At 47.6% G+C, this 25379-nt stretch overlaps 1 protein-coding gene across 5 annotated transcripts in view; it reads right to left on the bottom strand.

Annotated features, from left to right (window-relative positions):
• The window catches only part of PIEZO1 (piezo type mechanosensitive ion channel component 1 (Er blood group)), a 960480-nt gene that overhangs the window by 175238 nt on the left and 759863 nt on the right, over positions 1-25379 (bottom strand). For all 5 annotated transcript variants that reach the window (XM_069635852.1, XM_069635881.1, XM_069635891.1 and 2 more), the window contains 3 exons: positions 22609-22720; positions 20203-20286; positions 8448-8620 (listed from right to left, as the gene is read on the bottom strand). In XM_069635852.1, coding sequence (XP_069491953.1) covers positions 8448-8620; positions 20203-20286; positions 22609-22720 — 369 coding nt within the window. The remainder of the gene's footprint in view (positions 1-8447; positions 8621-20202; positions 20287-22608; positions 22721-25379) is intronic.

The raw sequence follows: 25379 nt of genomic DNA, 5'->3' as shown, positions 1-25379 counted from the left end.
ACGACGCCATCATGCCTAGCAAGCGCATTGCTTTGCGTACCGTCACCTCTCGACCGGTCACATATTGAGGGATCTGAAACAGCATGTTGTGGACCCTCTCGTTGGAGGGGAAGACGAGGCCGTCCTTTGTTTGAATTAGAGCCCCTAGGAATTGTTTGACTTGGCTGGGGTCTAAGCTGGACTTCTTTTCGTTGATGGAGAAGCCCAACTGGAATAAAAGGTCTACCGTCTTTTGGGTATTGGAGAAGCATGTTTCGTAAGAATCCCCTGTTATGAGCCAGTCGTCGAGGTAAGGGTAAACTGGGATGGACAACCTGCGCAGGTGGGCCGCTGCCACTGCCAGTACCTTCGTGAATACCCTTGGTGCTGATGCTATGCCGAAGGGTAGCACTCTGAACTGGTAGTATTTGCCCTCTATCATGAACCTGAGGTATCTTCTGTGCGCTGGCAACATTAAAATATGAAAGTATGCATCTTTCATGTCCAATGTTGTCATGTAATCTCCCTCATATAGCAGTGGGATCACTTCCTGTAAGGTCACCATACGAAACTTCTGGGGTTTGATAAACTTGTTCGCTGGGCGCAGATCTAATACAGGGCGCATGGTTAGATCCTTTTTGGGTACAAGGAAGTACACTGAATAAATACCTTCCGTTACCTGAGATAGAGGCACGACCTCTATGGCTCCTTTTTCCAGCAGTTGTTGTACTTCTTGGAGAAGGATAGCAAGGTGTTCTGGTGTCATGTGTCGTCCCCTCGGGGGTCTGTATGTTGGGGAACTGTTGAATTCGATGCAGTATCCGTGGGCTACGGTGGAAAGTACCCAGCGGTCTGACGTTATTCCCTCCCATGCTGGAAGAAAGGATGTTATCCGGCCCCTGACCGGTGTTGCATGGGAGGGGATGCGAATCTTTGCGTCACTTGGTGTTGTTGGGGGCTTGGGAGCCTCTGGGGGTGGACCCCCGACCTCTCCCTTTGCCCCTGCGCTGTCCTCTTTGGCTGTACTGCCCACTATTGGTCTGGTAACTGGTGGCAGGGTACTGTTGCTGCTGATTCTGCTGTTGGCGTTGGCCACGAAAAAAGCGTTTGTTGCCATAGCCGCGTCTGGTAGTGGGCTTAGAGATCTGGTCAAGAGTTTTGATAGTATCAAACTCTTTTTTAGCCATTTCCAGAGCCTCATCCACCGCTTTCCCGAAGAGGTTTGAGTCTTCAACAGGTTTATTTATTAAAGACGCCTGTGTCTCCGGTTTGAACCCTGAGTTGCGCAGCCATACATGGCGTTTTAGGAGTATTCCCTGAACCAGGGAACGTCCCGCTGTCTCAGCAGCATCCAGAGAGTTCTTTACAATACTCTGGTTGACCTGGGTTCCTTCGCCAATAGTTGATAGCAGGCGTGTACGTAGTGGTTCCGGCGCTTCTTCGGCGTCCTTGCGCAGTTTGGCCCACTGCGCGTCCGCGTAGCTAGCTAGCAAAGAATTGTTGTTCGCAATTCTTGCCGAAAAGGCAGCCGAGGATGTGACTCTTTTAGCAAGGGCATATAACCTCTTGCCCTCCTTGTCAGGTGGTGCCTCACTGGTGGACAGCGGCACCCCTGCCCTCTTCCTTGTATTAGTTACTACAAGGGAATCCGGAATGGAATGTCCCCTGATGTACAGCGGGTCTGAGGGTGAAGGAGTGAAAAGTTTTTCAATCCTTGGATTAACTCCTCCGATTAGTGCGGGTGTGGATAGCGAAGGGATGATTCTTCTCTTCACTGAAGCGAGGAGGGGAATGGTCTGGCTGACTGGGGGTTTCTCCTTAATTACTCTTTCCACAAAGTCTATTTCCGGAGAGATCTCCCCAGTGTCCAGTTCGAAATGTGCTGCTGCTCTGCGCAACAGGGCATTGAATGTGGGCTGATCGTCAATGGGAGACGTGTTTCTAACAGGTGAATTGTCAGGAGGATTTAGGTTCAGGACATCAGTGTCCGAATATACTGATGGGGATTGCCAGGGATGAGAAGGTCCTTCTTCTGGATTTTCTCCGAAGCCTTCTCCTACCATGTCTGGGCTGTCTTGCAGACCTTCCTCTTGGTTCTGTCCCTCTTCATTGTCCACAAAATCATCCTCCTCTTCTAAGTATTGTTCCTCACCAGTGAGGTTATACACATTATGGAAGTCTAAGGCTGTGTCCTGCCTCGGGTATTTGGCCCTGGGGTCCTCCTGAGGCCCTTCTCTTGTTCTCTTGGGAGTGGGAGGTTTCTGGGTGTTCATAAACCTCTCCATTCTCTCCATGCAGAGATGGAGCCTTTCCATGGTTTCATGGGGTACCCCTGAGCGGTCTAGCGGGGGAAAATTAGTGTCATCTAGCTGAAAACGGCTCGACCTCTCCCATAACGTCGAGGAAAGTGTCCCGTCGCCTTCCGAAAAGCCTTCCGGAGTGCTGGGGGTCCCCCCGACTGAAGGGGGTAGTCCCTGTCTGTCTTCAGGCTTTTTCGTCGTGTCTTTCGACCTCTGCGTAGCGCTCGACGTGTCCTTCGGTGTACGCTTCTGGGCGTCGGCTGCCACGATCCTCGACAAGCTCTCTGCGACTCGTTTGTCAGCGGAGGGCTGTGGTGTTCATCCCCATAAGCAGGGCGTGAGCCGAGCCCGTCGGGGCCGGGGACAGACGACGAAGAGCGCGAGCGCTCTTTAGAGGGGTGTACGACTTCCGTAGCGGAGGTCGTGTTATCACGTTCCTCGTCACTGTCGGTGGTAGCAGCGACGGGTGAAGACCCGGCCTTCGACATAGCGTAGGCTGCCCACCTCTTGACCCTACGGTCTTTTAGAGTCTTTGGCTTTAGAAGCCGACAAGCCGAGCAACCCTCCTCTTTGTGATCGAGGGGCAAGCAGCGGTTACAACGTGAATGCTTGTCCTTCGAAGTAAACTTGCCCTTACAAAGTGGGCAAAACCTAAAGGGTGTCCTCTCCATAGCCGAGGCAATAAACCGTGATAACTACCCCAAGGGAAAGGAAGGGGAAAAGGAAAGGCATTCTCAGAAAAAGAATCAGAGATGTCCCACGACCCCACTCTCCCTACTGTATTTGGCCTGCGAGGCCAGGCCACGTGTTCGGCAACGCCGAAGGATCTCCTCCGCTCGTCCCCTCCGTCGAAGATCTTGCTCGGCGGAGACAGCTTCACAACTGCGTCGAGGGAAGGAACGATATGTTAAATCTTTAAACAGGAAAAAACGACCAAAGGTCGAGGAGATGGAATCTGCAATGTCTCTCGAGGAGCTCTGCGTAAAGGCGACCAGTAGCTGGGCGGAAAAAAACAATCTGAGGGACCTTGACGCGTGAGGGATTGTGGGTACAACACACGTCACTATAGGGATAGTATTTCAGACACGCCGTGTCGACGTCCCTTTTCGACTACGAAAAACAAAATGCAATACTCCGCAGTGACCACTGGATGTCGGACCTATGCACAGCATGTGATTCTAAGCAGATTAACAAGCATCAGAAATATATATATATATATATTTTCGCAACAGTACTATTTATGATGTTTTCAGATAAGGGAAGTTCTGAGCAAGAAAACTAAACTCTATTTATGTGGATCTCTGTTTAAAGATCAATAATTTAAGGAACGTGAGGCGAGGCCAGTACAGTGACTGAGTTTGAGATAAAAAAGCTTGCAAAGAAGTCGCAAGCCGCATAGAACACATTACGAGCAGCTGATAGAGGCCTTACGCATGTGCTTCTATGTGTATATAGTTTGGGTGCATCTTTCATTTGAAAGACCATCAAGTTAAAAAGGTCTTTCTTGCGTGCGTTATCTAAGCTTCACTCGCGCTAGAGTAAAGCACCAAACGCTATGCCGTGCGCCCATAGAGACTCATTTCCAATTGTGTGTGAGCCCCGGTCTCTTCTGTGACATGCAGCTGATTAAGCTGCGAGTTTCTTCAGAGGTTAGCTTCAGAATACATTCCCTGTCAATTCCACAGCGCACCGCGGCTTTGAGGGAAAGCACAGTGCTTCTTTTGAGGATATTTCACAGATTACAATCTTGTCAATTTCACAGAGCGCTGCGGCTCTGTGTGAGGGAAAAGCACATTGCCTATGAAGCCTAGACAGAAAGGAAATTCTGTCAGTTACAGTACGCCATGGATTCAAGTTCTTGAAAAAAAGGTTAAAAGCAACATTAGCAGTTCTTTCATGTTAGAATGAGTTTTAGTTTAAAGGACTTGGGAAATATGAAGAAAAAAAAAAGGAAGCGAAAGAAGCCTTTAAGTAACAAAGCTATAAACTACAATTGATCAGGAATTGAATATTCAGTAAGCAAAGAACTCTTAAGAATGTATCTGCTAGTCAACTGTGAGAAGAGTGAACAAGTATGAGAACATTTGAAATTCTTACATCAGCAGAGAGAGAGCAGAAGTGCAGTCAATTCATAATCCAAGAGAGAGTCCAAGCTTGGGGGGAGGTAGTCAGGTAAGGTTGGGAACTAAGAGTTTAATATTAAGGAAAGAGTTTAGAAGCATCTAGATGTTTAACCTGGATGTTAAATTTGCAGGTAATTCAACAGAGAGACAGAGGACCAGGTGTTGAAAGCTGTTGAAGCAGATGTGAGTATTTGTTGTTTTACCCACTTCCCCTTTCCCCCTGGCCTGGTCAGTTCAGTAGTTGTAGTAAAGGACAAACTGCTGAGGAAACCAGATTAGGGGCATCTGCTCCTGCAGGAAGACAGCGTTGGGAACCCGAGAATAGCAGCTTTTTCATCTTCCTCCCTCGTGATGCAGTCCCATGTTGGGGGCTGGACGATAGGACTAGGATGCCCTTGGGGGCCGGGGACACCACCTGCAGGACTTGGTACACAGAGTACCCAATTACCCATCCTCCCATCCCCAAGCACCCAGATCAATCACCAGCCTTCTATTTATAGTCCTCTCAAAGCACTTTAAACACCCCTGGATGACAAGGACTGGGTTGCCTGGGGAGCTGGTAAACCACGGGAAGGGTTTCCATGGAGAGAGTTCACAAAGACCAAGGGGCATGGGATTTAGAGGGTTCAAGATCGGGGTAAGACAAAGTTGGCATCCCAGTCAACAGGTAGCCTCAAGGGCATTTGTTCTGGGTACCATGGAAGGCATGAGGTTCGAGTGCAGGGTCCAGTTCAGCGGGAAGGGTCCACAACCTCCATGAACCACTCAGCAGCCACAGTGAGTGCCTGGCCCTGTTGTAAGGATGCCCCTTGTGAGGCCACAAAAGGTGGGGAGGGTCCGTTCTCGGTAAGAAAGAAGTTTCTGGTCCTGGCAAAGAAGAATTCGTCAGTTTCCCAAGAATAAATGTTCTTTTTTTTTATTCAGCGAAAACGTGCTGGTGATTTGGGAATGATGGACATGTTTGACAAAGAGGAGATAATAGTTACACTGGTCCGGGCAAGCCAAGGGATCATGCGCTTTGCAATACACAGTTGTGCAGGAGTGATTTCAGGAGAGAAATGCTGCAGTGGCTGTTGGTTGCGCTCATCCACATCAACTTGGAATGCTGGTATTCTTGTGAGCCAGTGCAAGGAAAGAAAACCCTCGATTGCCCATTGCATTCAACGAGAAGCTTCAGAATCTGGAGAGCAGCCTCAAATGCTTCAACGAAGTGTGCAGGTTCCAGATGGCAGACCGCAAAGAAGTAAGTTTGGATCTTGGAGCCATACCAGGGCCTGCCCATGAACTAGCAGCTGGGAAGTTTTTAGTTCCCTAGCGAGCACCCCAATCACAGACCTTGTACCATGAGACTTCCCTCAGAAGTATAAGCATGAAGTGAAAAACAGGGTGTGGCTGAGCAGTGAACAGAAAGGTGCAAATAGGGGGGAGTGGAAAAAGAGGTGAAAGGAGCAAAAGAGGAGGAGGTGAGAAGACGAGAGGGAATGTTGAGAGGAAATGGGGTGGAGAGGAGTAATGAGGAGACAGAGCTTTGGAAGGGGGGCATTACGTAGGGAAGAGAGTAGCATCATTTGAACATCAGGGGTAGAGTAGGAAAGAGAATAGAGACTGATGTTCTCCTTCTTTCCTTCTTCAGAGGAAGAGGGAAATAAGACAAGAGAAATAAAAATATGGGTAGAGGGATGAAGGAGAGAGCAGCAGGAGGAAAAGATGTGGAGACCACAGAAGTGTACAGGGAAGAGATGAAGAGGAGGTCCATAAGGAGAGAAGAATCAGGATCCTTCACCACTGACTATGCTGGCAAGAGTTGATGGGAGTAGAAGTTCAAATCATCTGGAGGGCCACATGACGAGTAACCAAAACCTCAGTCGAACTCTATGGCCATTTGCTTAGAACTGGTAAGCAGGAATCAGTCTCCATTATCCCAGTGAATGTTTATCTGAATTTCCTCCGGCTTAGCCAGCGAAGGATCAGTTTTGTCCTGATGGACCTATTGTAACCAGCCCTCAAACTGCTGCAACAGGCCTTGAATAGGTGCAACCCCAACCAGAGAGTCAATGGTTTTACTTAAACAGTACAGTTCTCCTGCAACCTTCTTTGATTTTATGTTATAGATACACTCATGTTTCACGGTAACAAACGTTGCTTAGCATTTTGAAGGAGTACTCCCACAAGTTGGCCTATTACAAGACAATAAATACAATGCAATCCGCTGGACAGAGCGGTGATCAATGAGAAACAGTTCAGGTTGTTGAACTGTGATGAGGCCCAGTGTAAGAAGGTGGAATCGCTCAAGTCCTGTGAGAACCTCAGAGGGTGACATAGGAGTGGCTTCAAGAAACTGGCATCAGTTACTCATGGTTCAGGGAAGGTGCGTTAGTCACAGAATTGTGTTTGGACCAACTCAAGGGAAGTTGCAATCACAGAGTTCTGGGAAATCTGCAGTGCCGGAAATGTAAACAGGATCTGTATCAAGGCTGGTGCTCCTCCTATTTGCTATTTAGGAGGAGCTGTGGCAAAGATGATGTGAAATTCTGATCTTGTTCATTGGCTAATAAAAAAATTATGAAATGCCCCGACAAACCTTCAGCCAATCGGCGAGAAGCAGCTCCATTCAATGAATGGCACACCATCAATTGAATACTTACTGAATGGGTGAGCATTGTGGGTCTGTGGTGGCCTCTATAGGCTCCAGTGGAAGTAATGAGCCGGGTGCATGGTAGACAGATAGGCGAGATAATAGTAAACACTTTAAGAAGAGATGTGTTGAAGGTAATGTGTGGATCTGCTGGAATGTGTCAGGGAATTGTGGCTTTGCTTCTGATGGATACTGAAGTCCTTTAAGGATCTGCAAGGGATGCAGCAACGTTGCCATTGGTCATTTGATATCTCAGGTGAAAGACAGTGCCCACAGGTCTGGGATTTGATCTTTGGAAGTGCTGTTCTAATTATGTTGCAGAAAAGTGGGGGAAATAAACATATCAGAATCCTTTTACCCCTCCTCCCCCACCCCCTCCTCAGTCGTGCTACAAACTCTAATCAATCTGGAAAGGTTAGTCTGGAGTACTGGTGGCTTAATGGTAAGGTCAAAGTTTATACAGAAAGAATTCCATGGAGCCGTATAATTAAATCACAACAATTACAAGAAAATAAATATTCGTTGTGATTAAAACATATACTAAATTCATGAAAATGCTCCGTACTTATTTGTAAAAAGATACAGAATTACAAAAAAAATTACAAAAAAAATGAAAATACAGCAAATGCACCAAGAAAATAAGTTTTTCAAGGCATACCAATTTTTGATGTTACAATCAGTTTCAAACATTAATGTGACATTGTCTTAAAGCAGTTTTAACAAAGTATCTCTAATTTGGAACGCTCTTCTTAAAGAACCCAAACTCTGACCGGGCAATTTCAGGCGTACCAGTATTAGCAGATTATACAATGCTGGTTTACATTGATTCCAATTTTCTTCTATTAGGTAAAGGGGTTAAGAAGTGATCACGAGATTCTATTTACGCCGGTCAGAAAATAAAAACATGCAGTAAGTCTTCCGGCACGCTACATATTAAGCAGTTATATTCTGATAAGGTTGCCCGTGACCACTTTTAGCAACAATGCATTAAAACAAGCTCTAGTCGTTAATGATCGCTCTTTTTTAGTCTAGGTAAATAGCTTGGAACCTGATTAGTCCAGAGAATCGCATATGTACTATCGAGTGGTTTTATACGTTCGCTCTGTTCCCTTCCCATACAAAGTCTCTGGTGTAAATTTGTAAATTCGACATAACATTACCCAAATGCCTAATGATCGCAGATGGGTTATAAAAGTAAGCCGTGATATTACCACTATGCAAACATAGCTTGTCATGGGATTGCTTTGATGCATTACCATGCATGCTAATGAGTCTGCTTTGATGCAATTCCAGCTGCATGATGGTGTCACTTCCCCAACTAAGCACATCCTGGTGATGCCCACACAACAGCTCAACGGGATTATAAACACTGTTAAGCACCCTTGCCCATTGGCTGAATACTGTACCTACCTTTGACAAGTTTTGGGTGAGGACATATCTCTCCACCCAGAGGACAGTGGACATGTCAACATAGTGTTTGGTAAGGGATCCCAGCCACTGGGTGAGCCCGTCCACCATAGCCTGAAAGAGGACCCAGAGAAACTTGAGGACATCCAGAATCCGCTGCACAACATTGCTTTGATCTATGGAGAGGAAAAAGAGCACAGACCGGCATTAGTTCCCAAGAATGGACACTGGTGTAATCAATGGGTACAGAAACTGCACATCAGCTGTGAATTGAAAGCACTTACAAGACTCAATGTGTTTTTAAATGCTACACACAAATGTCTAACGCCACACAGGAATTTGTTTATTAGTGAAAATTCCATTTACGTTTCAGCATCTGGCCTCTTAATAATAATAATAACAATTAATAAAGGGTTATTTATTGCATACCCAGAGGTTTCCAAGCACCGCCCGGTGATCGAACCTGTGTTGCTCCACGTCGGCTTGCTTCCAAGACAAGCGCGTTGCCCGAGAGATATCCTCCAGATACTTGAATTCTAGAGATCAAATTCTGTCCTCAGAAGTGTAAAGGGAAAGCGGCCTAGCGCCACACTATAAACGCAGTTATGGTTCATGGACAAATTGCATACTGGGCAGCACGTGTGGGTGGATGAAAAAGTCCCCAGAAATAAACCACCTCCTAATGACCGAAGTCTTGGAAACAAAAATATGCATCTTGGATCTCAGCCGCTCAACGTTAAATATACAGGAAAAGTGAACAGTGTTAGTTATGTCATCTTGGAACGACGATTGGCTTGCAAAGTATCAAATGATGGATCTTCGTACCAGACTACAGATAAGAACCACGAGCCCTAGCTAGTCCACTCATTCCCTATTGACTCTTGACAATACCATACTTTGCCCCTAGTTTCAATGATTTCTAACTCATATGGCTCCAACCAGTTTGTCCCGGGCCCTTTAAAAAAAAAAAAAGTTTCAGCTTCTGCTGCGAGGGTGATTAATGAATGAATCACCCTTGGAGTGGAACGGTAGGAGAGGTAGCCTCTTCTTTGCATTCTCAACTCTGGAACACAGACTCCTCAGGTTCTTGTGTCAACTTCCTCACAACTACATATTTGGATTCTGGAAAATTATTCATCTCCATTTATCGGTCTAATTTGTGAGCGTTTAGAACCTGTCCAATCTCCAATGGTAATCACATGACACAGAATAACATTTATATTTAATTGTACTTGAAAGCTTCACTTTTTCCATCTCTGAGTGACTCCACGGCTCCTAGACACGCACCACTGATGAAAGATGCAAATTTAAAACTACTTTGCAGATTCGCAAACATTGAAAACCTAGAAATGTCTTTATCCAACACAGTCACAGTAATTTTGACAGCTTCTGCGACAGCCTATTTCACTGACTGAGCAGATTGGCGAAACAAAGGCAAACCTTCCCAAGGAGTGCCAACCATTCCTTGCCAGTAAATCACTCAAGTGCTCCTCAATATTCCAGACACCTGTAGACAAGGCCATTGCTTGTCCTGTTTGAAAGTTCCTCTGAGTTGAATAGTTGGGCAATAGCCTATCCATAAGCAATACAATCATTCTCGCCCCTTGCAGATGCATTTTGATGATTCTAGGAGCTAAAGCCAAGGATGGAAGACTAGTAAAATGGCTGTCAAGAGCTTCCACTGCAAAAGGTTAAATATCTGTGCATTGTCTTGCCTCCTCCATATGAGAATACCACTTCCAGCTGTAGGGCAAAACAGTAGATACATGCAAAAACAATTCTAGGCCATAACTTTCATAAGAAGACCGAACATGCAGACCGGTCCTCAAACCAAAGCAAAAAGGCGAGCTTTTCTGGTGTGACATCTCTCAATGTTTTCTGCTTTTAGAGGTTGGAAGATGTTTTCATCTCCAGACATGCTGCATTACTGGTGACATATTACCAGTGAAGAGAAGGTCTTACTTAGGGGGTCCTTACATAACGCATGTTGTGTACAGCGGTGGCCCTGATGATGGACTCACAGTCGGAAATGCATTGGCCCTATGTTCAGATTCTGCCCCTGAATTACAAACTGTGATGTACAAGGAAATAAAGAAAATGAGAAGCAATCAAGACCAGTTATTGATGTTATGTTACTTCATTTCTATGTTAATGGTTAGAATGTGAAGTAGTATTCACTAGCAGGGTGCGGCCAAAACACTGGGTGGATACCTCCCGGTTGCTTCTTCATTAGCCTGACCCTGTCAGATGGGGGTAGGAACCACTCTCAGCCGGGGGTGGGAGGCCTACCACGGTGGAAGCCAGAGCCTGTCCTACCCCAGAGAAGGATGGTAGTAGTTGAGGGTTCCATGTCATTTCATCATGAGATGTTTTTCCGCTGTGGTTTTTACCACTGATTTCTTTTATGAAAAAACTCTAATTTTATTTTTGGTGGGTTCCCCCCAGTCCCCCATCCCCTTTAATTGTTTTGCTATTCTCAAACACCCACACCCCATATATATAGGTCTACCCCTCCTAAACATCAGATCGTTTTTTCATTAAAAAAAATCACTGTAAAAATCCCAGTGAAAAAACATCCTGCAATGAAAGGACGCTGTGCCGTTGAGGGCTCCATTTCCTGCCACTCGCCAAGTGCCTGTTTATATATGTACAGTACCAATTTGCATCCCCCTATATCTCTTGACGAAAGTGCTGGCTAGGTTTTCTCTTTCTTTTCTAGATCCACAAATGAGGAAGCAACAGTACAGAAAAATCACATGCAGGACAGCAACCCATCAGAGCCCCATGGGACCGGACTACAGTTATCAGAATAGCAGGACCAAGGAGGAAAGCGAAAGCCAGCAAAATGAGATCTTGTGTCTCTTTCACAGGCGTGCAAACTCGCGCAGCAGCACAAGTGCTGCAGCCGACCTAGTCCATCAAGTACATTGAATAAAGTGGTTGATTGCTCTGAACAACAGAGAAAAGGGGTAGGGCTTAACCTGTTATTTGCAACCTTCCAGGACTTTAACCCTTCCCAGGTGAGGGCCTGATTGATCAGGGCCTGTAATCCAATGGGGGAATAAGGAGGAGGAGGATTAGATAGGCCACAGGAAGCAGGACGTTTTGGGTTGTTTGGGTGAGGTCAGAGGAGGAGGAAGTGGCAGACCAATAGACCAGGAGGAGGAAGGACAGTGGATTGGCACATGGAGGCGTGTGGAAAAGATTAGGTATTGGTTGCTGAGAGCAAGCGGTACTGAGTGGTGATTGTGCCTGCAAGGTCAGTGATTGAGAGTGTTAGCGTGTAGGGAGTGAGTGAAAAGTGGTTGTGAAAGTGAAAGGAGTGATTGGGGAGAATGTGGGGAGGAGAGGTACTCCAACCCTCCTGCTGTTCTCACTCTCGACGATCTCTCCTCTGCCTTTGACACGGTCAACCCTTGCATCCTCATAAAGCGACTGACACCCTCAGCATCACTGGCCAGGCACTGGACTGGTTGATCTCTTTCCTCACCAACTGCCCTTCGCAGCTGCAATTGGGCCCTTTTCCTCCTCCACCACCCTCTCTACCTGTGGTGTCCCCCACAGCTCTATCCTAACACCCTGGCTCTTCAGTATCTATCTTGGCCCTCTTGCTCATCTGATCTCCTCCTTCTATCCTAATTTCCGGTATTATGACACACAGCCTTTCTTCAAACTTCCCTCTACTTCCCCCTCTTCCTCCTCTCAATGCCAGTAAGACAGAGATCCTCCTCATCGGGACACCTGTGCCTTCTTTTCCTCCTACCATTTAGCCACCATTTCTGGGCTCTCTACCCTGTTTGTGCTCTCTACCCCACCATGCTGTGAGGCCAAAAACCTTGGGGTCATCTCCACTCTCTCCTTCACCCCTCATCATAGCCCTTACCAAAAAATCCCACTTCCAGCTCCACCTCTTCAGAGGCATTCTTCCTTTTCTCACCTTCCCCCAGAAGCTCAATGTCTCCAAAGCTCTGGTCCTTTCCAGGCTGGATTACTGCAATAGCCTCTTTCTCAATCTCCCTCTCTCCTCTCTTTGCCCCCTCCAGCTAATCCAGAATAAGGTTGAAAGACTTATTCTAGGCCTCAAGCCCAGGGACCATATCTCTCCAGCCCGAAAACCTCTCCACTGGCTCCCAGTGGCTGCATGAATCAAATTCCAGACCCTCTGTATCGTCCACAAGGCCTTTGGGGGGCTGAGATCACGCTATCTTCAACTTTACCTCACTAAATACTCCCCCGCTGGAGTCCAACGCTCCTCTAATGCCAACTTTCTGACTGTCAAACGTTTTTCTAAGCAGAGCGTGGGGCAGATCTATTTCCACGGCTGGTGCTTTCCTTGGCAACAGCCTCCCCAGCCCCTCTCAGATTTGAGCCAGACCTCCTCAAGTTCCAGAAACTTCTCAAACATCTGCTCTTCTCTACCTCTTTCCCTCATCCCCTTCCTTGCTAAATCTCGCCACTGCCGCTGCGACCGGTGGTCTGATTCTCATAAACCCCACAGGATCTCAGGCCCTTCCTCCCAGTCATTACCAGCTCCTCCCCCACCACTCCATTGCTCTACAGGCCCCTGCCCGGTGGCTCCTCACACCACCCTTGAGAGCTGCCTGTAGAAGCACTTTGCCTGAGGTGCTCCTCCTAGCTCCACTTAGCACTTCCCTCTTGGGCCCTCCTCCAGCACTTGTCCACTCCTTTGCTACCCCTTTCAATCCCTCTCCCCTGCACTTCTCATCAATGCACTTGCATGGCCAAATGCCACAAGGCCTTGTAGGACCACGACTGTATAAATATTATTGTTACTTTTTTGTTTCTTGCTACTGTTATTATTTCCCCTGTTCCTTTCCCAATTAGCCTTGTGGCACTTTGAAACACAATCCTGTTGGATAAAGCGCCTTACAAATGATCAATAAACTAAAAATAACTCAAGTAGGGTGTAGGGTTGTATTCGTTCTCCCCTCTTCCTTCTCCACTGCTTACTCTGTTCTCTCCTCCTCTCTTTCTCCCTTTTCCCATCTCATCCCCTCCACCCCTTACTTTCATCTACGTATTTACTCTATTAGAATTGTCCCTGGATTTAGTATGATAGCAACCTCATCTGTCTCCCCCCTCTCTTTAATTGTCCCTCCCAGCACTATCTGAAATGTCATCAGGCCTAGTACGATAGTCGCTTGTTTTGTTCCTCTGCTCCTTTTCTGCACCCCTCTCCCTCACCTTTTGTTTTTCTCCGGCTCTACCAGAAATGTCATCAGGCCTAGAACGGTAGTCACCTGTCTGGTCCCTTCCCACTCTCGCCTCCCTTCCTTATGTATGGCTTAGCTCTTGCATTATCTGAAATGTCGTCAGGCTGAGTACAATAGTTAATTACACATCCTTACTGTTCATGGCCTGTAAGAATGTAATTGTATTTTTCCTTGTTCCCTCCCTTGCTTTGAAACACAGTGTATAGGCGCTTTATAAACAGACTATCATATATCCTAAATGGGAGTAGTAGTGTTTAGGGGAGTAGTAGTGTCAAGGAGGGATTAGTAGCACCAAAGAGTGGAGAGAGAGAATTGAGGGACAGAGGAGGAAGATGTAAGGAGAAGGAGAGATGATGGGTGGAGTGGGAGGGTGGAGATTGGGAAGGGATAATGCAGCGTGATAGTAAGAGATAGGGAGAGGACCACCAGGTCATGAGAGGTATAAAACAGAGTGGAGCTTAAGTGTCTGCATGGCACAACCCTACAATCCCTTTAGAACAAACATCATTGATAGTGTAGGGCCAGTCTAGGAAGTCCCTGCAGGAGCTTAGACAGATAAGGTGTTTGCCTTTAGGCCCTCATTTACAGACAAGTCAGAACCTAAACAGTAGGGAGAAATAGGCAATATATACTAAACGGAAGGGACACACCTAGTGCCATGCTTAAAAGAAAATCAAACTCACACCCTTGAACATTCTCTGCGAGTTGGAACGTTTCTTGAGCCAATCTGGGACACTGGATAAAGAAGGACCATGCAATAGAGCCGCAGCTCAACACCATCTTCAATGCTTCAAAGCTCACGCTGGCACTTACACGCTGTTAGGAAATATTTTTCTTTGTGCAGCTTTCCCATCTCTTTGAATGAGAACCCAGCATATCTGCTGACTGTTTTGTGATCCTGACCCGTTTGAAGTAAGGTCCTTTTCAACCTTACTTGCTAGCATAGCTCATTTAGTTTTGGAGGCACTGGTTATTCCTTAGGGCCAATACTGCATGGGGGACTCAGTGCCCCATTGATGTCTATTGTGAACCACTATTCATTCTCATATGTTCAGTTGTGAAACTGGGGAACAAAATGCACTCTTTTTTTACGTTAAGCACATTTTCCTTTCTTCCTCACAGGCAATGTATGGTCATAATTTTTACAAGCATGGCCAGAGCCAAGAAAGTAGCCAACTAGTTTGGACTGGTCAGGGAGTCCTAGACACCCAAGGCACAAAGAGTGAGGTCTGCACCGTTTGATTATTTGTATAGTGCGTATACACAATGTGTTTCAAAACGCTTCAAGTAGGGAGGGAACATGGGAGAATACAGTTACATTCTTACAGGTACTTGAAAACAAATCAGAAAGTGAGAATAACCATCAAATCATAACAGATAGTACAAGTGCATGGAACAATAAAGGAGAGGAAGGAAAAAAAGGAGACAATACTAGCAGTACCTTTACTATCCCTGACGCCAATTGTTGCAGTGCAAGAGTGACACGATGAGGAGGAGGAGGGGATGTATGGGGGAGGGGACCTATGGGTAAGGGGAGAGGAGGGGGGAAAGAAGAGGAACAAACGACTAACCATCTTAAATGGTCAGCGACTGATCAAGGTAGTGCTAGGGAGGGGGAGGAAAGAGAAGACAGGTGGTAAGGGGGGACAGAGAAGCTGTTATCAGAGGTCAAGAGACAATGATACGAGTAAGTGCTAGGTGAATAGCAGATGAAGGGGGGGAGAAGGGAGGGCAAGATGGCTGCAGAAGACAGGCGACTACAATTAGTATGCCTGACGGCAATTGTGCTAGTGCCCGATTTCCACAGGACAAGGGGAGGGAAAGGAAGTTGGGGAGGGCAGTTGGCTGCAAAGACAGGTAGCTATAATTACTATGCCTGACGGAAATTGGGGTAGTGCCAGAATTCCACAGGACATGGGGAGGGAAAGGAAGGAGGGGAGGGCAGTTGGCTGCAAAGACAGGCGGCTTCAATTACTATGCCTGATGGCAATTGGGGTAGTGCTGGAATTGGACAGAAGGAGGGAAAGGAAGGGAAGGGTGGGTGGGGTGAAGGAGAGGGAGAGGCAAGAGGGGGGGCACAGGATGCTTAAGGCAAGCAAGAGGGGAGGGCAAAGAGACCATCGGGGGGGCAGAGAGGACCCACAAGGAAGGCGTGGGGGGGGACTTGGAGACACATCACGGGGCAGGGGATGGGGAGGGGACTAATGATGTGATGAAGGGTGAGGATGGGAGAGCACAAACAGACTCAGGGGCAACAGGGTGGCACACATGCGTAATCAGGGGCAAGAGGGGGCACAAACTCAAGGGTAACGGGGGGCACTCATGCATACTCTGGGCGAGAGAGGATGCACAAACAGACTCAGGAGCAATAGGGGCACACGCATACTCGGGACAAGAGGGGGCACACAGACAGACGCGGGCAATTTTGGAGGGCACACGCGAGGAGGAAAGAGGGGCACACAATAGGCTTGGGGGCAATGTGGGCACACGCATACTCGGGGCAAGAGGGGGCACACAGACCTGGGCAATGGGGGGACACGCGTGGAGGAAAAAGGGGCACACAATAGGCTTGGGGGCAATGGGGGCACACGCATACTCGGGGCAAGAGGGGGCACACAGAATCAGGGGCAACGGGGGGCACACGCATACTTGGGGCAAGAAGGACCACACAAACAGACTTGGGGTAACGGAGGGGACACACGCATACTGGGGGCAACGGGAGGCACATGCATACTGGGGAAATGGGGGTGCACAAACAAACTCAGGGGCAACAGGGGCACATGCATACTCGGGACAAGAGGGGGCACACAGACAGACGCGGGCAATTTGGGGGGGCACACGCGTGGAGGAAAGAGGGGCACACAATAGGCTTGGGGGCACACGCATACTCGGGGCAAGAGGGGGCACGCATACTCGGGGCAAGAGGGGGCACACGCGTGGAGGAAAGAGGGGCACACAATAGGCTTGGGGGCAATGGGGGCACACGCATACTCGGGGCAAGAGGGGGCACACAGAATCGGGGGGCACACGCATACTTGGGGCAAGAAGGACCACACAAACAGACTTGGGGTAACGGAGGGGACACACGCATACTGGGGGCAAGAGGGGGCACACAACAGGCTTTGGGGCAACGGGAGGCACACGCATACTGGGGAAATGGGGGCGCACAAACAAACTCAGGGGCAACGGGGGCACACGCATACTCTGGGCAAGTGGGGGTGCACAAACAGACTCAGGGGCAATGGGGGCACAGACGCATACTGGGAGCAAGAGGGGGCAAACAAACAGGATTGGGGCAACGGGGGGCACACACATACTCAGGGCAAGAAGGGACACACAAATACTCACAAAGGGCGGCACCATGGCGTACAATGGTGGACAGGGGTAGACAGGGCCTTCGTCGTGGGCCTTAGTGCATACGGACCATTGTTAAGGCCATTGTTCGTCATGGGTGCTGCAAAAGAGACCCTTTGTATTTGAAACCTTGAAATCCACCCTTGTGGTCCAAGATCCTTGAGGTCACAAACAAACGAAAGACCGGAACCAAGTTATCCAGCCATTAAAAAGAGCCACCTCCCCAATATGACAACCAACAGTCAGAGCAGTCATCCCTAAGGGCCGTGACTTATCTGGAGTCACTGGGTCTTTTTAGGCAAGGTTCAAAGCACCAGGCTGCAGGTCTCTCTTTCTCACTGAATCCAATAGGGGGAAGTCTTACCCTGCAACTACCCTTGCTTTACCTTTGGGTGAAACCTGGGTGTAGGAATCCTGCTTGGGAACCCCCTAGACACTTAGGTTTGGTAGCTGCCTTCTTACTCCACAAGAAGCCTGTTAGTACTGTCTTAGAAATTGCCACTAAATAATCCCACTTGACTATTGCATTGAGTCTCCCGGAATCCTATGGGCGAACTGTGACAATTGCTCAAACCCCCCAGGTCCCTGTTCCGCCTCCACTCCCACCACCAAGCAACCTGAACAGGGTACTTGCCTTGAACTCTCATTGAACATTGCTTATTAGTAGCAAGTTGATCTGTTTAAGTTTGCTTTGCAAGTGTTAGTGTGCTGTATAATTTTGCAAGGCTGAATATAACCAACATCTTTAATCCCTACAGTGTAGCTTGCGCAACAATGTATTACTGAATAAATGTCTCCTAATCTAAAGTGTGGTTGCGGTCTTTAGCAATTGGCTGGGGCAGTCAGGTGGCCCTTGTGCACTAGCCCCATCATAGGTGGAACCCCGACCCACTTCCTGTTCCCCCAGCCACCCGAGACCTGATTGACCCGAGTAACCCATAGCTTTGTCTGCGTTCATCTGGGAAGCCTGCCGCCATCAACCAGCAGCGACAGATAAGGTAAGTGTGGTGTGGGCAGGGAGTACAGCCATTACTGTACTTGATTATAACCCCACACTCTTATTACCTATTATAAATATACCTTATCCATCTAAGGTATTCAAATTTTGCATTTTTCCTAATTGTGTAGGGTAGCCACACCTTGCTTATAGCCCATTTGTGTTAGCCATATCTCGCACGTACCCTTTTATGTGTAAAACCGCATCCCTCCTATTAACTAATATCATATGCCTACATGCAGTTAGCCCTATTGCGCCATCTAGCCAAAGTCTGCTTTTAGCCTATTTGTGCCAGGTAGCAATTCTCTGCTGTTAGCCCAATTGTGTCATGCAGCCACACTCTGCATTTAGCAATTGCAAGGATCACCCATGTGTCTCACTTAGATTTGTGAAGATTAGCCATGCAACACTTTTAGATACATTTGATAAAGATTATGCACGCGCCACACTTAGAGAGACTATGAAAGCAACCATGGGTGTCACTATATAGAAATGTGAAGATCAGCCACTTAGAAGAACTTGGAGAGTAGCCAAGGTACAAACCACCCCAACAAACACTGTACATGCCCACTGGACTACCCAACCTATTCACTAACACACAAGTAACACATGCTCACAACAACAAAACTGGACACTGGACCTTACCCATACAGATATAACAAGCCAGTGCGCACAACCTGAAATAGCATCCAATCTACACATAAAACACACAGACACACTCCTACATAACAAACAGTCACATAGAAACAACCCTGGCATTGGACCTTACCCGTATGGATACAACAAGCCAGTGCACGCAACCGACCATCCACAAGCCAACAGACACCAGTTTCTCCTGGTTCTGGAGCCATCCTATCACTCTTCCCTCACTAACCAACCCCGTCCTCCTCCTTGCAGAGCCACGTGAGCGCCTGGAGACTGCCCCTGGGTGGTAGCTGTGCGTCGTATAAATCAACATAACATAACGCATCTGTGCCAAATTTTAAAAAAAAGTATACGCTTGATACTTCCCTGCATGGACAATCTAATGTTTGACAACCACTGGATATGTTAACTGTACTTGACGTCAGCACCCTCGGATATCCTTACCCTAAGCCTATCTGCTCAGCCGCTTTTGCTTAGACTTTGTGCAAACCTTGCATGCCCACTAAGGTTGGCTTCCCCAAACCCTATACCAGTAGTGCTTCTGAAAATTCATTGGGCCTTATTATGAGTGGACCATGTCTGGAAATATAGGCGACGGTAAAACATTTCCAGCACCTTTTCAGGACCGCTCACTCCGTGTTTGCCATAGGGGTTCTGAACTACCAACAGGCCTGACCTGCCAGGAGTTCAGGCCCCTAGCGGCACGTTTTTTCACTGAAGCACCAGCATTGTTACTAGAGGTGCCGGTGCTTCAGGGTTCCCATTCCCATGGAGTCATATCGGACTCCATGGGAATCGGAAACTACCGTACCACCGCCGCCGCCGCTTGTGATATTCCGGTAGCACTGGGATATTGGGTGGTGTTAACTGTAATACAGGGTTGGCGGCAATCTGCCGTAACAACGGCGGGTTACCGCCAACCTCTTAATGAGGGCCATTGTGACATATGCCAGGTCCTCTCATTCATCCCCACCATGGAAAATACCATTGTTGTATTAATTTGTAAAGAAAACTACACAAAGCCCTGGTTCTGATAGAAATAACAGTTCACAAACCACAGAAAGTCAAAAACCAGCCAGACTCTGGTGTGTGGAGAAACTAAGGAAACCCACTTCCTTGGCTGCCACTGAAACAAAAGCAACTTCTTTAAAGAGCTTGTCTTCGTTTGCAAAGCAGTCAATGGAATTGGCTAATTGCATCTCTGGTTGAGGTGGAAGCGATACACCCCCGACATCATCCAACCATCAAGCACTGCTTATTTTCCGACCACTTCAAGCACCAAATGTACCTGTACAGACCAAGGCCCACATTTATTTCTGGATGACCACCTATGAAACGCCCTCGCAGAATCTCCCAACAAAATGGAAATTCACCTCGAACTATTATCCCATTCCAAAGACCATTTAAAAGAGGATTCTGATGTTCCCCTGCCCAACACACTATTGAAAGCCCATATAATGAAATTCAAGTCTCTGGCTGTTACCTTTAAGAGCTCCCTGTTCTTTCAAGTACTCAATGTTCCTCTCACCTGATTCTGCCTCCTCATCCTCCTCCGGTCCTTCCGTCTCCCCAGATTGTTCAACTTCATCGGCTTCTCCGTTTTGTGGACCTCCTAAAAGTTAATCATAGGCACAATAAAGACGTAAGGCACAAATTCATGAATTTAGTTGTTATTTGCAGTGCTATTCACATGGCCACATGCTTGCCTTGAGGGAAGTGTCAACTTTCTAAAGGAGGGCCGGCTAAAAAGAGGATTCAGCAAGGGGGAAACTTATGTCTCACATATAAGCTATTCCACCTAGAAAAAAAACCAACCCAGAGGCAGATGAACTTAGGCATCACTTTGCTCATGCAGCCAAGGAGTAGAATCAAGGGAGAAAGACTGGAGACCATTTCTATAAAGTGGATACATCAGGCAAGGTAATCCTTGTGATGACCACATGCTTCCTCCCGGAGGATAGGGAACCGTGTGTGCACTCTGGATTGGAGTGATGTTCACAGTGGTAACAGCCCATTATGATCTGAGGGCCTCCTTGCACCACTGGGAAGGGATCTGATAGTTGTTGATAGGATTTAGTGGTTTTCTCCTCAGACAGGACACCCATTCAAACTAGATTTGGATCTAGAGTTGAGAGGAATGCAGTGAAAATGTTGCCAACTAAAACGTAGCCAGCAAAAACAAAACATGGTGAAAATACCTTTGCAGTGAAAAGGTGCGCAAGTAAAAAGTAGCCACAAACGCAGCTGAAAAGTAGCCAAAAATGCAGTGCAGTTCAGGTAAGCATTAGGGTGTAGAGAGCTTGTGAATGCCTGGTTTAGGGTTAGGCTGTGGGGTAGGTGCAAGTCTAGGGATTAGGGTTTAAGATTTTAGTTAGAATGAGGGTGAGGGATAGGGTGGTTGTGAAGGGCTGAGAATTAGGTTAGAAGTTATGGTAAGTCTAGGGTTTCAAGGAGTAAGTGTTTGGGTTAGAGTTAAAGAGATAGGGGGGCTGGGGAGGGCGGGTGATGTTGGGCTACGATAGAGGTTAGTTTAAACCTGGCGGTTGGGGGTAGGGTAAGGCTACGGTTAGAGTTGGCGCAAGGGCTATGGAATTTGTGGAGGGCTGGTGATGGGGTTGAAGCTCTGTCACCGTTCATATTCTATTTACTTGGTGTATTGAATTGAGTCACATGCATATACAATGCCTTTGAATGCTGAAGGCTTAGGGAAAGGCTGAGGGTTAGTCGTAGAACAAGGGTTGTAGTTAGTGTTAGGGTAAGAGATAGAGTGATTGCGGGGGGGGGATGTTCCTTATTTTCTCAGGTGTTTTGAAATCATTGTTGGGGTTACATGTTTCTTCTTTTGTGTGTTTAAAAATACACTTTTTGGCCACCTTATCATTGGCAGCATTTTCCCACTTAACACTGACTGCATAGAATGACTACATTTTGAAAACTACTTTTTGGTGAAAACTTTTCACGTGGCTACATTTTCACACAGAACCAAGTAAGTCAGATGATGATTTCCGAACAGAGCAATGCTTTAAATGAAAGTAGACTACCTCTAGGTAAGTACTGGAGTCTGAGTGGGTAGGTAGGGCTAGTGAATGCACACTGTAAACTAGGCGTATGCAGCCTTTGACCCTCCAGATGTTTTGGACTACAATTCCCATTAGCCCTAGCCAGCACAGTCAATGGTGAGGGATGATGGCAGTTGTAGTCAAAAACCTCTGAAAAGCCACAGATTGCAGAACCCTGCCGTATACTAATGCTCCCTAGGCACACACTGATTCTCAAGTTAGCACTTCACACCCTCTCCATGTCCTCCGCGTGCTCTCCCAGTACTCCCCTCTCCAGTATCCTCAGCGATTTTAATGCCATGCTGCTTTACCTTCTGGCTAGATTTGCACCATTTAGCTCCCACGTATAGCTCCATACCTAGCCGCGGTGAAGGAGAACAATATGGCGCATGCTGTGGGAGTATCACAGAAGGGGAAGTGGCATTCCTAGGGCTACTTTCAAGTTGCCAGCTGTTTTCAGAATTGTACCCTTTATTCTTTCAGGCCAGAGGAGAGGTTGGGAATTGGAAAATCCTTTCTTAAGACTAGTAGGAATTTAGAGAATAATGAAGTTCAAGTTATAGAATGGTGCTACCCACCCTTCAAGAAAGATGTGGTGGTGGGAAAGAGTTGCCCCCCTGCCCTCCGGGCAGATGTGAATCTAAGAATTGTTAGGTCATTCCCCAGGGCAGCGTGGTGCCTCGGATAACACTTCCCTCCATTTTCCAGGGCAGAAGTGTACCTGCTACGCACCACCGGCTAAGAGCAAAATGGAGTGGAGAATGTCCCAACACCCCCGTGAAGCTGAGAAGCGCTGCGGAGAATGATCCAGCTATCCTTCCAGGGAGTGGCGGAGACCCCTGGGTTAGCTCTTCAGAGCCAGATGCCATCCCCACCTGTTTGCTGCAACCTTCTCGCAAGCCTTTCTGCTTTCCGCAGTTCCCGCTGGCGCTTGCGGCGTTCCTTAAGTGCAGATTTGGCATTTGTCACCCATGCCTGGTACGCCAACTAGACACAAAAGTAAACAAAATGAGCAGTTCAGTTTCACAGATTCAGAGGTCAGGGTACACTGTATCCTGCAAACTTGCTGGTCTTCATTGCATCGAAATTGAGTGCTATACACGCTCTGTCACATGCAACATCAATCTCCTGGAAGAGGGGAAAACTGCTGGGAAAGGTCTGACCCCTAACGTTGGTCGAGCAATCCCCAGGGGCTTCTCCTCTGAATAACATGAGCGCAGATTTGACATATGCCTCCCCCCCCATGCAAACACATGGGTGCTCAACATTTAAATCATGAACAGCCTCGAAATTGTACGTACTCAACCAGGTCAGACACCCCCCAAATGCACTTCGGACACGGCACCCGTGCTTTCAACCCCATGATAGACAAACCCTTCATTGAAGCTCGTGAACTACACACAGAACTTTTCCAAGCAACCTACTCAACTTTTTATCTACTTGTACCTCTTCACCTCATACATGGCACCACCACCACACGAACCACTATGGAGCCACTCGTAGCTCATTGTGCAGCCCTCAACTTCTTTTACGCCATTACTTACCCCCTACATCTCTCTCCGCCATGCCCCTAGCTCTCCCAGTGCTTTAGCACTGTTAGCTAACAAATCTTGAGTTCTCCTTGGAGGATAAAACATTCACCCAAATGTTACAGCCACAAACCATGGAGAATTATACGGGGACTCCTGTACTTCCGAAGGGCATCCATTTACAACCCAGGTTTCGTGCGTGCCTCTCCTTCTCCCACTAACACCCCTTCTCATCACCCCTTTAGTCCCGTACAGGACGTTGAGGCCAAAATAAAACAGGCGGCTGATACAAGATCACTTTAGCTTCCATTAAATGCACAGGTCCATATGCAGGAATGGCCATGTAAGGACTCCTAGTTAAAAGTCACCACCTGCAGGCCACTAAATCGTGGTCTTCTCTCACGCCTTGCACAATTCCAGGGGTATGTACGCGGCAGTGAGAAAAAATTGACAATGCGTTGGTTTGCCATGCCCATCCACTCCTGCACACTCCCGCTTCAGCACACAACCTAAACTCCCCAGAAATCCCATGTGTGAGGCTCACACATGTTTTTTATGGGGGCCTGTGCCAGGTTTGCAGTGCGGCGGAAGTCCCTCAGGAATGCTGCATCTTCATGCTGGTTCGCCAGCCTGATAGCAGAATGCTTCTGCAGATCCAGCTGTATGGTTCCCGTAGTCCCGCTGGCATGTTGCAGTCAGTGTGCGGACTCGAGAGAACATACAGACGTGGGGACCAACATGCAAAGGCTTTTTCTGCATTTCACTCCTGCATATGGGGCAATGAGCCTTCCAATTTCACAGATCCAATCTTTTGCATTCCATCCAAATTGAGAAAATTCGGCCGGGAATCCTGGAGTGATATAGCGGATGATGGGCAGAAGATGGCGTGGATCAAACTAAGAAGGAAGTCTTGGAATATTAGTAAGGGGAGGCACGTAGGTGACAACGTTAAAGAGAGACATACACAGCTAGACTTGGATGGGCAATGGTGATGAGGAAATGAAAGATATCGGTCTATGGATGGAGATCCTAAGGGTGAGGGATACCTGGGGTAGGGATTCTAAAGGGGAGGAGCGATTCTGATCAAGGAGGGTATCCCACAGAGTAGGGTGGATCTGCAGAGATGGATACTGGAGGACGGGTCAAACAAGGAAGCAGGTTTGATACTTGGGCATGTGTAGGTGGGGTGTTAAAGGTACTCTTGATAACTATCTTACAGGATTTGGGCAGTGATGTGATATGATAGATTATTTATAACGCACTTAAGACCCAGAGGTTTCTCAGTGCGGAACCAGGGATCGAACCTGTGGTGCTCCGTGTTGTCTTGCTTACAAGGTGAGCACGTTGCCGCTGAGCTATCCTCCCAAGAGGATCTCCACTGAGCACCTCCAGCCAGAGCGGACATGTTCCTATTAGGTTTGCATTGCTTCTTGACAAGGGTCTTATTTTGCCAGGTCTAAAGATCGAGCGCATCCAAAAAGAAAAAAAAGAAAGGAGTAGCTGTGACTGACAGCAGAGCCAGTCATGGGGGAGATAAGGAAGCAATGGTCACAAGCAGCACACTTTACTTCCAAAGGCCATTTCAAGGCGCTAGGGGCCATGAGGGAAGGATGCAGGGTAGCGTATAGGGCACTACGGTTAATAGGTAACAAGGAAGGGATAACTCTTCAGAGGTCTTCTGAATTAAATGCGGTTGGGTTCGAGTTGTAGGCTCAAAAGGAAGCAGGTTCCAGAGGGAAGAGCCTTGGTGGTAGTGTGCTCCACCTCCCAAAACGTGCAACCTTTCGGATGACTGATAGCAAGCATGTTTCGGGAGGCCCACCTTTGGTGTTGATAGCGGACTACATAGAGATTGACAGAGTCGGCAGGTATGAGACTTCGGTGAAAGTGGGTTAGGGTAATGAGAGTGGCGGGTTGGCACAAACAGGAGGGGGAAACGAGAGAAGGGTTGTGCTAAATGTTTGGACATGTGGTACAAAAATGTTTTAATACGGACGAGCGCTTGGGTGAGGTCAGAGAACAGAAAGGGGAGCATGGAGGTGTGTGTTGGGTGCAGTTCGTAGAAGAAGGAACATCATTTCTCCCAGTGTTTTTTGGTTAAGACAAAGTGATCCAGT

This window comes from Ambystoma mexicanum, chromosome 1q (assembly GCF_040938575.1).
Source record: "Ambystoma mexicanum isolate Mex_15411 chromosome 1q, UKY_AmexF1_1, whole genome shotgun sequence".
Lineage (NCBI taxonomy): Eukaryota > Metazoa > Chordata > Amphibia > Caudata > Ambystomatidae > Ambystoma > Ambystoma mexicanum.
The sequence above is the reverse complement of the archived record's forward strand: the minus strand, read 5'-3'. Positions and strand labels throughout refer to the sequence as shown.